General features: G+C 36.2%; 1 protein-coding gene across 1 annotated transcript in view; it reads left to right on the top strand.

Annotated features, from left to right (window-relative positions):
- The window catches only part of HACE1 (HECT domain and ankyrin repeat containing E3 ubiquitin protein ligase 1), a 41,134-nt gene that overhangs the window by 21,854 nt on the left and 5,986 nt on the right, over window positions 1-13,294 (top strand). The window contains 4 exon segments of the mRNA XM_015812187.1: window positions 512-690; window positions 1,318-1,514; window positions 11,139-11,270; window positions 12,140-12,238. Of these exon segments, the coding sequence (XP_015667673.1) occupies window positions 512-690; window positions 1,318-1,514; window positions 11,139-11,270; window positions 12,140-12,238 (607 nt within the window).

The raw sequence follows: 13,294 nt of genomic DNA, 5'->3' as shown, positions 1-13,294 counted from the left end.
TGTGGAATGAGCAGAAGAGGTTTTCATCCTATTATGGTTATTGATTAACTATAATGTTTATCTACATTGATTGATGAATTCTTCCTAGTTATTTTATATATTTTAAATTTAGTCATCTACTGTGAGATATATATTTTGCATCCAATTTACCTATAGCCTTTTAATATTGACCAGATGTATATCTGCCACTGAGGATGACCGTGTATAATGGTGTAAAATATGTATAATGTGTATGATGAGGGAATTCTTGTCCACAAAAATTGTATACTATGCTTTTTGAACCTATTTTTATTGCTACAGCTGGGATGATTAGAAATCTATTAGAAATCTATTTTTATTTGAAACCAGGATTGTACATCTGAAATGTATTTGTTTTCTCCTTTATTGTATTTTTTTGTTCTGGAGAAAAGTGTATTTTTATCACTTCCTTTTGTACATTATTCTGAATCCCAAAAACAAAACAAAAAACAAAACTAAAGTTTGTAATATAAAGTGACTGATGTTTTAAAAGCTATAAATTTAATCTATTTTTTTTTAAAGGAACAACTTTCCAGCCCAATAGCAACTCTTCTGTGAATCCTGATCACTTGAACTATTTTAGATTTGCTGGACAAATCTTGGGTTTAGCTCTTAATCACAGACAACTAGTCAACATTTACTTCACAAGATCATTTTACAAGCATATTCTTGGTATGATTCTATTAAGATGTTAATGGTTTTGTTGAGATGTCTAGTGGATAATAAAGGCCTCTAAAAGTTAATTATATTATGTTATTTAAGCCTCTTCCACGCTCTATTACTGTGCTTAATGAGAGCTGCAGCATTACTACAAAAGCAACAATATATATATAAAGCTTTAAGCTTCCCATCTAACTATAATGATAGCTAAGCATCTGATGGCACCAATTAGCATTAATGTAGTGCTTTTACAAATGCTTTTCATGTAAAAATATTTATGTAGATATTACAGCAGTTTAGGGCTAGTTAGCTAATGTGATGGACGTATTACAAATGGCTTGGAAGCTGAAAGTGATAGGCTAAGTATAAAAGGACCATCTTTAGTGAATCCTTTAGGATTTGCCAAGGCTTTTTCTTGTGTTCTGCTCTTAACCACAGCAGTAGCCTATATAGTGTAGCTTTAGTTGACAACCAGTTAACAATAATTTCGTGGCAACAGAACGGCTTGTAATAAATCACTTTCCTGAAGGCAATCTCTTTCACCCTGTGTTATTTCAGAAAGTCTGTAGAGGGCAGACATTGACCACGAATGAAACCATTTCAGCAGGCAAACTGAATTTTGTTTGCATTGTCTCCAAGGTATTCCTGTAAACTATCAGGATGTGGCATCTATTGATCCAGAGTATGCAAAGAACTTGCAGTGGATTCTAGACAATGATATCAATGACTTGGGGCTAGAGCTGACCTTCTCGGTGGAAACGGACGTATTTGGAGCAATGGAAGAAGTGCCTTTGAAGCCGGGTGGTGCAAGCATAATTGTCACACAGGAGAACAAAGTGAGTCATTGGGGATTACGTTTGTCTGGGGTGATTCTGAAAGGTAGCCCCCTTCAATTGGTATACTAACTACAAAATTGGTTCTAATAGGCAGCTTTTTCCTAGTGTGTTGAGAAATTAAACCAGAAATAAGAAGCAGCCATGGCTACCAACTGTTATGAGGTATCATACAGAGTCTGTTTAATACGCCAGGCATATTCCTTTATTGGTTCTGAAGGGACAGTGTGTAATAAAACAATAAAACATATGTAGCCTTCTTCTGTGCCTCTTCTTTAATAGTATTCTCGTTCCCCTTTCTTATCTATGCTTTGAGAAGCAATTCAGTCCTAGATTTCTGTTTACATGCCACTACTTTATACAACTTTTATTTTCATGTCATATTAATAGCCTTTTTAAAGTCTTTAGAAACTTGTTTAATGTAGTTTTTTTTTAATTTGTGCCTTCAAGTAGGTGTTGTACTGAAGTTTTCTTGGCAAGATTTCAGAAGTGGTTTGCCATTGTCTGCTTCCTAGGGTTGAGTGCATAAGTAATGCTATTTCCATTGATTTCAGTGGCAAAGGCATTGCTGAAAAGTTTTGATCATATTCCATTTTCAATAGATATTTATCAGATTTAAAACTAAAAATCCATATGTATGTCTTCCTATGTACATTTATTGCAGGTTGCCAAACCTTGTATGTCTGTCAGGAAGATGCATATAATACAATATGAGTTCAGTTGGTCAAAATTAGAATGAGGTTTGTTTAGATTAAATCCATGCAACAATATGGAATAAGTTCATGATAACTAATTTAAACTTCTGTAGATTTTTGTGAGTCTAATCTATGATTAACTAATCTGGATCCAGGCTTACTCTTGATGAGTGAAACATATAATAAAACAGATATTTCATTTTTATTTTATTAAGGATGTATAGAAAAGGTATGGTTTTGGTATGGTTTTAAATAGTGTAGATTGCACATAGTGTAGATTAAATATAATTAAAACAGTTATATTTTTGTAAGAGTTTTAGGCAATATACTTGGTACTATTATGAAGTATTTGCAAAGGATCTTTCACAGTCTGCTGTTTCTTTTCCATTTTGTCTTTTGTGTAATACTGCATTTTGTTAGACTAACCAATTGCCATGCTAGTTGGTGACCACTTGGTGTCTCTTTATTTTTATCTCTTCCCTTTTAGCTTTTGTAATGTCACAACTATTTATTATTTGTTTATTTGGTATTTGATCTTGATCAGCGTGAGTGATTTATGGGAGCTAGTTTCAGGTGATGCAAAGGTATGGATTCAGGTGTTTGAAGAACTATGTTGGAATAGGCATATCGGAGAATAAGCAAATGCTGAAGTGAATCTGATTGTTTATCTGAAGGTTTGTGAATAATAATAATAAAAAACATCAGCCACAACTAGAATTCACAGTTGCCATAATTACTAGAATACGCAAAAAACTGGAATTCTACATTGAAAGATGAATAGACATGTCTTTATTCCTGCATGTTTTCATTAAACTGCAGATTTGAAAAGAAAAATCACCTCTTTCTTATCACATGTCTCCTGACTTTCCCTCTCTTTATTAGTTTACGTTATTGAGGAAACCTTGAAATATCTTTAGTGCCAGTTTGATTCTGAGGGAAAAGTTACTTAATGATTTATGTGGTTAGAAAGATATAATTTTTAAATATTTCCATTGCAATAGACAGCTATAAAATGTGGTTTCCCCTGCAAAATGGGGACATCTGTGTAGAGATGCTCCACCTTCAGTATTGTAGCTGTTGCCTCGTGAGGGGGAGCTCACTATGTTTACCCTGCTTGAAAAATCTCAAATCATACTGACAAAAATCTAGAGCAAGTAGATGATTTTTTACTAAATATTTACTAAAACGAGGAAACAGAACTTTTAAGATATGAAAATGTTTGTAGAATGTTGTGGGTAGTATGCAGTGTTTTGAGAGGGATAAATGTTTGCTGAAAGAACTTGGATCAGTTCATTCCTGACTCATACTTTGAAAGTACAAGTTGGAATGTCACGAAAAACAAAAGTTAAGTTGCCATCTGAATTGCTTCCTTAGGGTGTGTGTGTTATAAAAAAGAAGAGGGCAAGAACATATGAATGCTGAGTGAATCTACGCTAAATGCCAAAGAAATGAATGACCTGAAGGGATGAAGGTTTGCTTATATAGAGAGAATGAGTGAGAATCAGATTTTAAGGAGGAGAAGTAAGAGGAGGAACAAGTGAATGGCCTGAGAGGAAGGGGAGACAAAGAAAGTTGTTATTGGTTGGAGTTGATAAGATCTTGAAAAAGAAACAATAAAAGGTTTTTGCATGATTCCATACATGCAGTATAGTTTTTTCTAAATTAACTTGAAACTGAAATACATTAGATTTGAAGCTCAGGTTAAATCCTCCCATTTCGTGGCATCTCTGTGTAATGAAACCGAAATAATTTTTTGCTAACAATTAAATATTTTCAGTGTAGGCTTCTCCAAGATGAGGAGGAATGTGGGGGATGCAGAGTAGTCTGTTACGACCTCTTCAATGGAAGAGCTTTGAAGGAAAGATGTTTTGAGTCCTTTCCCTGGAAATATAATTTAATTCTAAATATATTGGCACATAATACTTTTTTTCCCTAAAATTAGAATTTTAAATATACTTTTCACCAAGATCTTCATATCTGGCTTTCCAATATTTCTCAGGCTTTTATAGATTATCTACTAATAACAGAGGAAAATAATGAAACTTATTTTATCTCGTTCCCAAATCAACATTATTGTGCTATTGTACAAAACACATTATCCGTGTGTACCCTCAGATGGTGCAGCAGTATTTCCTAATTCTGTGTCCACATTCTTTTCCTAGGCTTAGATAAACTTTATATGTGATTCGTGGCAATAAATTTATTCTTGTGCTACTGCCTACATATCCTATCTGTCGGAAAAAAAGGAGGATCGATTACAATTGTAGAAGTTAATTATGGAGATTTACTTTTAGATTGCAGAAACAGAGGCTCCTATCTTCCCCTACTAGTATAGCCCAGTTGAATATTGTGAATATATGGAAAAGGCTCTCTTGAGCATATTAATATCTTTTTTAATTCTTTTATTTCTTCCTCTTCTTTTTATTTTATTTAGAACTTGAATAATAAGATTTTGGCATTGGCTTTTTTTTGTACATAGGTCATTCTATAAAACTCCATATATTCTGATTATACAATAGCATTAGCGATGCTATTATTTTATGTGCGTAGCAAGTGATTTCAGCATGACAGCATACTTAAAAGCATAGTGAAATTCTTTCATGTAGTATAATTCTGCTTACTGCTGGTAAACCTTCACTGGCAGTAGAAAACAGCTTTGCAGATGGAATTCATTAGACATAGGCAATTGCTCTGCTCATATCAGAGGAGGCTTAGGTGTTGGTTTTTGAAAAATCCAGTTGTGATGTAACCTTTTTCTGAGAAGAGAGCCTGTGTTTATCAGATAACTATGAAGAACATGATGAAGGGAGCAAGACTGCAGTTTGAGGTTTGTTGGTGAGGAAATATCTGCTTACTTGGCCAGATAAATTATACTTAAGGTGTGAGAGGATGCCTTTACATGTTATTTTTGATAATTTCTGGAGAAATATGTGAGGTGTGAAATGACTGAAGGAGTGAAAGGGTGGTGGCTGTCTTCAAATGGAGAGAAAAGAAGGCTCTAGTAAATTGTACATGAATCAGAAAAGTTTCTAAAGAACATAAAATGACAACTTCAGAACTATCTAGGATTAAATTTAACATGTTTACATAACAAAGGAGATGATGGAACAATTATTATTTTAGATTATACTGTAAACTATCATCTGGGAAACATTGAAAATATCTGAACAAAACATTGCTTACAAAGTTTACATATCAACAAAAAGCAGTTTGTAATCAACATAACTGAAAGAAGCAATTAAAAAAAACAAAACTGAATAATGTTCTAGGACCTATTGGTATTTTTACAATACATTAGGAAATCTTTCAAGAAAATTTGGTTAAACTATTAGGCAATGAATAAGAGTCAGGAACACTATAGAGCAGACACGTCAAACACAAGGCCTACAGGCCAATTCCGGCCCGTAATGGGCCCAGATTTGGTCCATGGGGTCACCCCGGAGACGGCAAGGGACCAGCCCCAGCTGCCCCACCCCCAGCCCCTCAGCCCAGCTGGGCACACCCACATTGTGCACATAGGAGGCAGTGAGTGTGCAAGGGCCAATGGTGTCTAGCAACAGCTGCAGCCTGCCAGTCCCTTGGCCGGGGACTCCACAGCCAGCTGTGACCACCGGGCCGGCTCTCCAAGCAGCAAGCATGTCAGCGGCACCAGCAGCAGGCAGAGGCAGAAGTGCAGGGGGGGAACACTCATGATCCAGCCCATCTGATGCATCTGCTCCGCCCCACCTTCTATCTTTGTAGCTGCCATGGCTGAGATGTAGCAAGTGGCCACGTAGCCATCTGGTGGGCCGGATTGTGTGCCTCTCCCCCTGTGCCTCTGCCTTCACCTGCTGCTGGTGCCGCTGCTGCGCCTGCTGTTTGGAGGGCTGGAGGCAAAGGAGCAGGGGAGAGGTACGCGATATAGTCTGTCAGATGTGCCTGCTCCGTTCCACCTTCTGTCTTTGTGCAGCCATCCTCTGGTGGATCAGGCCCAGCACCCACCCTGGTCCCAACCCCTTCTGTCATAGACCCCTGGATTCCCCTCAGCCCCCTCACCCCCCCAGGCATTCCGTGACACGAACGATGTTGAGCTCTTCACGTCCAACTTGGCCATGCCTACCCAGTCAGCCACAATCACCATAGCCATGCCCTCCTGGCCCCCTTGAGGGCAACCACAATGCTGATGTGGCCCTCAATGAAATTGAGTTTGACACCCCTGCTATAGAGAGAACTTTTCATGTTTCGATACACAGAATGAAATTATTTGACCCATCCAGAGTCATATGTCTTATTTCTTTATTGAATGTAGATTACAAGCTTTTTATGGCAATGCTTACAAAGAGCATAAATGTTTTTTAAACAAAGTGATACACTCTGATTAGACTGAATTTGTTCCAAAGAGATATGTAAGAAAATCAGACATATCTGATGTTACCAATAACATGAATTTTCAAATCAGAAAGTAACTATAATTTTTCCTGATTCAGAGAACGATTCTGATAACTTGGAATGGTCTTTCATGCTTTCAGTTTTCAAAAAGATGAATTATGGCTCTATTCTTTTACACGTATACACAGTATGTAAAAGAATAAGAAGCCAGGTAACAGTAAATAGTTTTCTTTATCAAAGAATGCAGTATATTGAGGATAAAGTTGTCCTCTCTATATCCTTCCTTGTCTCTATTGATATTAGAGTCATTGGCAGTGAAAATAAGACAAGAAAGCAAAATTTTAGGAATCAAATTAGCAGCATAAGAAATACTTTGAAATTATATGGTTATAATATTGTATTTCCATACTCAAAATATTTTTTAGTATTAGTGGTAGACCATATATATAGATGTATATCAGGTTTTCAGATCACGACAATAAAACTCAAATGCTGACTTAAAAACAGAGGGAAAAAGACAACATTTATACCTAAAAACATTACTACAAAAAAGATGAAATATTTACAAATTTATTTGATAAAACCGTTATAAAAATAATTATTTACAGATTTAGAAGAATAATATAGGAGAAAAACTGACTGAGCCAGGGGGGAAGAGTCAAATGGGAACTTAGTCTAGAATCCCTATGTGGGGGCATAAGAGGGCGAAGCCTGATCCCCCCTTGACTGAACCTTATCTGGTTTTACCCAGTTGCAAACTATCAGTCTGAGAAGATTCCTATGTATAGCTTGAGCAATAAAATAGCTAATTGAATTCTTCAAGTGTGGGTCTGGTTGTTTACACCTGACAAATATAATGCTAGACTTTTAAGAGTGGAGGCAATTGAAGTTGTTTTGGTTAGGAAGAATTGATAGCAGCTGTTAAAATTCTATTAAGACTTAACTTTCTGTTCTGAACAATTCCAGTAAATATTTAGAACAAATGATTAAATGATTGACATAAACAAGTAACAAATCACATATGGTGTAAAATCAAGGATTATTTTTGATATTCTTCAGTGTTCAAAAACAGGTATATGGATTTGCAGCTACAATTCTCCAAACTGTGAATTGTATTACCAAGCTAGGTGCTTGATTTGGGTCATGATGATCTTATTGTCTTATGGCTCAAACACCTTTATGGAAAAGTAAGGAAGATCCAGATGGTCTAGATAAATATATCTGCATTCACAAAAACAGTTTATAAAAACAGTGCATGCAATAAGAAGAGCATATTGAAAGTAGGAATAAATACAGAAAAAGAGTCAGTCCAGATTTATTCCCTCTTGCCTTTTAATATATTTAACATTTATTGAATTGTTTATTTACATGTTGAGAACAGCATAAATAACTTTGTTCAGTGGAGAAATGATCCATGTAGATTGCAAGATTTGATTATCAATAAGTCAAAGAAAATCTTTTTGAGACTCCTGCAATGACCTAGTCTACCTAATTTCAATATCTTTAAATATTGAATCTATGTCTATCTATGTCTTTGTTTCAGCAGTGCATTTGAAAAAATACCCCACAATATTCTGACTTAACAGGCTAGTGAAGTGTGGACTGGATGGCATGAACATTAAGCTTGTAAATGCTTTATTAATTGTTGCTCATCATTGTTGTGAAGAATTAAGTGGAGTGTCTCAGTTTCCATTCTGGACCCTGTACTAACCAAGATTCAATTATTTTAATGAAGTGGAGGGAATATTCAGCACACTTACTAATAGCACAAAATTGTGTGGAATGACACATATTCTAGAAGACAGAAATAAAAAGCAGAATGTTCTTGATAGATTAGAGAAATGGGTTGAAAAACAGTTCAGAAGTACGAGAGTACAACACCAAGGAGCAGAAACCATGTTTATTGCTAAGATTGTTGTGTGCCTGCTTTGTAAGAAAAAGGGACCAAAAGAATGCGAAAGCCAAGAGTTTTATAGAAATTGGGGACTACAAGATGGGGAATCCTAGAAATCTGATTTGCTGGTCAGTTTGGGGAAGCTAGGAAGATCCTCGTCCATGTAACTGGAGTTATTCCTATTCTTAGGCAATGTAGCTTTTAAGGAGCGCAGAAGAGCTGAGCAAGTCCATTATTAAAGTGATGGAATGTTGAGGTCATCAGCTGATGGAGGATGGATAGTTGTAGGTCTCTTCTTAGGGCTGCCCTTGCAATGTACTGAAAGTTGGTGAGGGGGCTTCTAGGTTTTGATCTAGATGTGATTATAGGAGGTTTTATCTGAGGGCAAGGAAAGTCAGTTTGAGTCTCATGGGATTAGGCAGTTAAAGAAACTGGGTTTGACCCCGACCATGTCTAAAGGACAAGGAAGAAAAGGGTGCAGCCTCCATTTTATTTGCTACATTTATTTTCTCCACCTCAGTGAATGAAATTTAAAAGAGACATATACTGTACAAAAAATGTGATGGGACATCAAAGAGACCCTGGGAAAGTAGAGGAGAAAAGAGGGCCATTGCATCAGTTCCTCAGCTTGACAGCAAAGCAAAATCAATTAGCAGTTAATGTGTTGCACTTGGCTTGGTAATGGTGTTTGTGGAAGAGATTTTGGAACAGCATTTGATTACAAACTGAATATGATTCCACAATATGATATGGCTGCAAAAAAAGGCCAAATGTTATTTTGGCTTTATTTTATTGCTAGACAGCCATCTGTCTGAGGTACTTTAATTTAGATTCCTGCACTGAGCAGGAGGTTAGCCTCCAGGGCCTTAAAGGCCTTGGCTAACTCTGTGGTTTAAGATATTAGTATAATTAATACCAGAATAGATAGTTAAGACCATTCACAGGTGCTGAATTACAGTTCTTGTCCCAAAAGATCACTGGAGATGTCAGGACCTGAAACTAAATATATCTGGAAGACATTTAAATGCCTCTCTTGATCCAGAGTATACATTTTGCAGCATGCATAAAAAAAAGGTTTGACACGAAAATAAACATGATTCACAGGGGAATTTAGTTTATTTTCTTTTTAATCAGCATCAACTCTATTATACTTGTAATTTAATATAAACTTATCTGAGAATTTCTTTTCCATAGTAGTTCGAATTGCAGAAAGTGTCTGCTGTTACAGTTTTCAATCTAGACATTCCTTAAATTATTGAGGCAGTATAGTTCAACCCGGTTGAATTGCCTCCCTTTCTACTGTCTAAGAATTATTATGCAACTTTTTTTTGGGGGGGAGGGCATTTCCCTCTTCCTTTTTTAAAAAAAACCTATTTGTCATGTGTCTGATTAACGAAACACTTAAAAGGACTTTCAGGCATATTTTCTCCTAAAAGCATTTATTAAGGTTACATAGACGTCAGTACAGCATGGTGGAAATGCTTAGGTCTGGCTTCTTTTCCGTTACGCATATACATTCTAAGCATTCCCCCCCCCTTATTTTGGGGTCATGGTTCACATCTTCCAATCAACTTGGAAGATGTGATTTACTTCCGGTTTCTTTTTCCCGGGCTATCCTTATTCTCCTCCCTTTTTCCCTGTTGCCTGGTTTAACTATAAAAATACCAGACAGTTCTGCATATTGTCAAAGCAAGAATATACAGTATTTGCAGTGTTGACACTATTTTTTGCCTCTAAGCGATGCAGGCAGTGGTGATGTAGCATTTAAATGTGATGTTGTTTTCCTTGTTTCTGGAGGTTTTTTCTTTTTACCTGAATGTGTGTTAAGGTAGTTTTAACTCACCTATTTGAAATCTTACAAAATCATTTTCAGAAAGACGAAGAAATTGTACAGCATAAAATCATCATTTTGCCGTATTTCAGGCAGTGAGATCCTTGCAAACCTTTGTGTCCTTAGCGCAAATTTGGGGAGCTGTGATTTCCCCATCTTACTCTGTAAATCAAACAAATCATATAGTGTTATAATTCTGATTATAGAAACATGTGTAATTGTGTAATTGAAACATAAGTTTCTTTTCTACAAGAAGCCACACTGGAGAGAAGTGTTGATTTAACCTCATTTTATATAAATATTTTATGTGGTTTAAAAAAAATAGATGTGGTTGAACATTAAAAGTGTTACAGGTATATATTGCAAAAAATAAACAAGAATGTGACATTTACTTTTCTTTTGAGAAGTGAAATTGATGTGTGAACAAAGTATGCCCAAGGAAAATCTCTCCTTATAACTTTTATATTTTAAAGACTTAGAACACATTAGAATATATTTTTTGTGTATATTCAGTTTCATTTCCATTAAAATAAAAATGAATAAAATGTTTCTTCCAATCAAGGAATCATATCTGCAATAGAACTGTGGGATTGCAAATAGCTCTGCATTGTTCAGGGCCATTAGAAATCCTTACACAATGGCTTTCAAAATTCAAAATAAGAATATTCTCTAATATTTTTTCTTTACCAGAATTGTCTAATATAAGGGTAGGAGTGGGGTGGTGAAAGTTCCAGAAGGGGGCAACCCAACGAGGAGGTAAATGGAACCACATCAAAAATAAATTTTGATTTAATTAGATTAAATATAGTAATTTTAAAAAATATTTTCACAATTTTCAGGCTGAATATGTCCAACTTGTTACTGAGCTTCGAATGACGAGAGCCATTCAGCCTCAGATAAATGCTTTTCTTCAAGGTTTCCATATGTTCATTCCTCCTTCTTTGGTACAACTCTTTGATGAATATGAATTGGTGAGTAAAATTATATTGTGTGATTGAGCACCTTATGATTTGTATAGTTCAGTGGTGGTGAACCTATGGCACGCGTGCCAGAGGCAGCACTCAGAGCCCTCTCTGTGGACACACAAGCCATGCCCTGGAGATGGCAACCATCCCTCTTCAACCAGCTGCCCACTAACTTGCCGAGGTCCCACATGACCGGATGCATCCCAGCACCCATGCGCTCGCTGGCCTCTGTGTGCTCTCTTGCCCTGTGACAATGGCACCCCCGCCCTGCCTCGCCTCATCCCACAGGATGAGCCTCCTGCCCACCGCCCCACCTGGCAGAGACCCCCTGGATCTCCCCCAACCCTGCCCGGTCCCCACAGGCGTCCCTCCCCACGAGCAACATCGAGGTGATCACGCCCACCTTGGCCACTCCCACCCAATCTGCCATGACCACCACAGCCACGCCCACCTGGCACCCGGCGATAAATAAGTGGATTTTGGGTTGCAGTTTGGGCACTCGGTCTCTAAAAGGTTCGCCATCATTGCTATAGTTAATGGTACAGAATGTAGCAACTTTGGAACACTGAACTTATTAATTTGGACAACAGTTTCACTTTATTTTGTTGAAAGTGAGTAGAATATTTTATATGCCTTTTTTGTAATCTAAATGTATCTAAAGAACCAGGCACATGCTAGTACTGTAGTTTTCGGATTTCTGTGTTCAACAGTTGATCTTATATTGATTTAGAAATCCTATCATTCTGTGTCATAACAGAATAATGTTTTCAAAGGTGAATAGTCTTCAGAAAAATAAACCACTTTACAGCTAAAAATGTGACCAGTTTAACTTGTCATATTCATAACAAAATTTGGTTTCTCCTTTTTTTTAAAAGGAATTGTTGCTTTCAGGCATGCCAGAAATTGATGTAAATGACTGGATTAAAAATACAGAATATACAAGTGGCTATGAAAGAGATGACCCAGTTATTCAGGTAAAGTATGGGATGGATTGCTATAGCTATACATTTCAACCAGTTGCTCCCCCCCCCCCCCCGTTTTTAATATATTACCTGTCTTTCCAGGCTGTTTAAGTTTTGTGGAAATGAGGCACAGTGAGACTGGTTTGAATTTACCAAAATACAATTTTCATAATGTAGTCATATTTGTATCTGCTTATTAATGAGAATTTGCAGGACAGATTTCAAAACCGTTTTAAAGAAGTAAAACATGGAAAGAAATTCATATTAGCACAGTGAAAAAGTTAAAAATGAAATAAAAAAATGAAATGTGTGTGTATGGGTACTTATATCTAGATATCGATCTTTTTAGTGTAATATGGGAATTAAATATTAAGAATAAAAATGCCCCCCAAATAATACTTTAGCATTATAGCAGAGAGGCCCTTTCATCTACCTGCATACCGACATTTTGCAAATAGTTCAGAATTTGAAAAGTCATTGCAATGAATCTGGCCTGAAATGCATTCAAAACTCTGCTGCTTCAGAGTATTACATATTTGTATTGGCAACCAAAATGAGTACCTTAGAAGCTGCATATGGTTACATGACATTTTCAAACTATGTTCAAAACTATCATGCCTTTTAGTAAGAAATTGCCAGTTTCCGCTTGCCCAGAAAGAATTGCAATTGATAAAAACTTCCTAATAATTGAGAGTGCCGGGTCTTCCAATGATAATGGAAGATGTCTAGGAACATCCCAAACTGCATTCACGCCCCTGAAGAATATTGTCTTAATTTTTTTAAGATCATTACATAATATATAAAGGTTATATAATATAATTACATAGCATATGATATACAGTTGTATTGTAATTGTAACTTGTACTAATTATGCCATCATGTAAGAAAGTAATATAATTATAATCGTATAATTGAGTTAGGTTGATAAATTAGCTATTAACTTCTGTTTTGAAGATTTATGTTTATAATTTGAAACTCGTTCAACTTTTGGCTTGCATCTAGCAGCTAAATTTCTGAAGAAACCTGAACAAAAACAAATTGATTTATTTTTCTTTCTAGTGGTTTTGG

This window comes from Protobothrops mucrosquamatus, unplaced genomic scaffold (assembly GCF_001527695.2).
Source record: "Protobothrops mucrosquamatus isolate PMUCROS unplaced genomic scaffold, P.Mucros_1.0 scaffold_58, whole genome shotgun sequence".
In the NCBI taxonomy this organism is placed as follows: domain Eukaryota; kingdom Metazoa; phylum Chordata; class Lepidosauria; order Squamata; family Viperidae; genus Protobothrops; species Protobothrops mucrosquamatus.
This window is presented reverse-complemented; position numbering and strand designations above follow the sequence as displayed.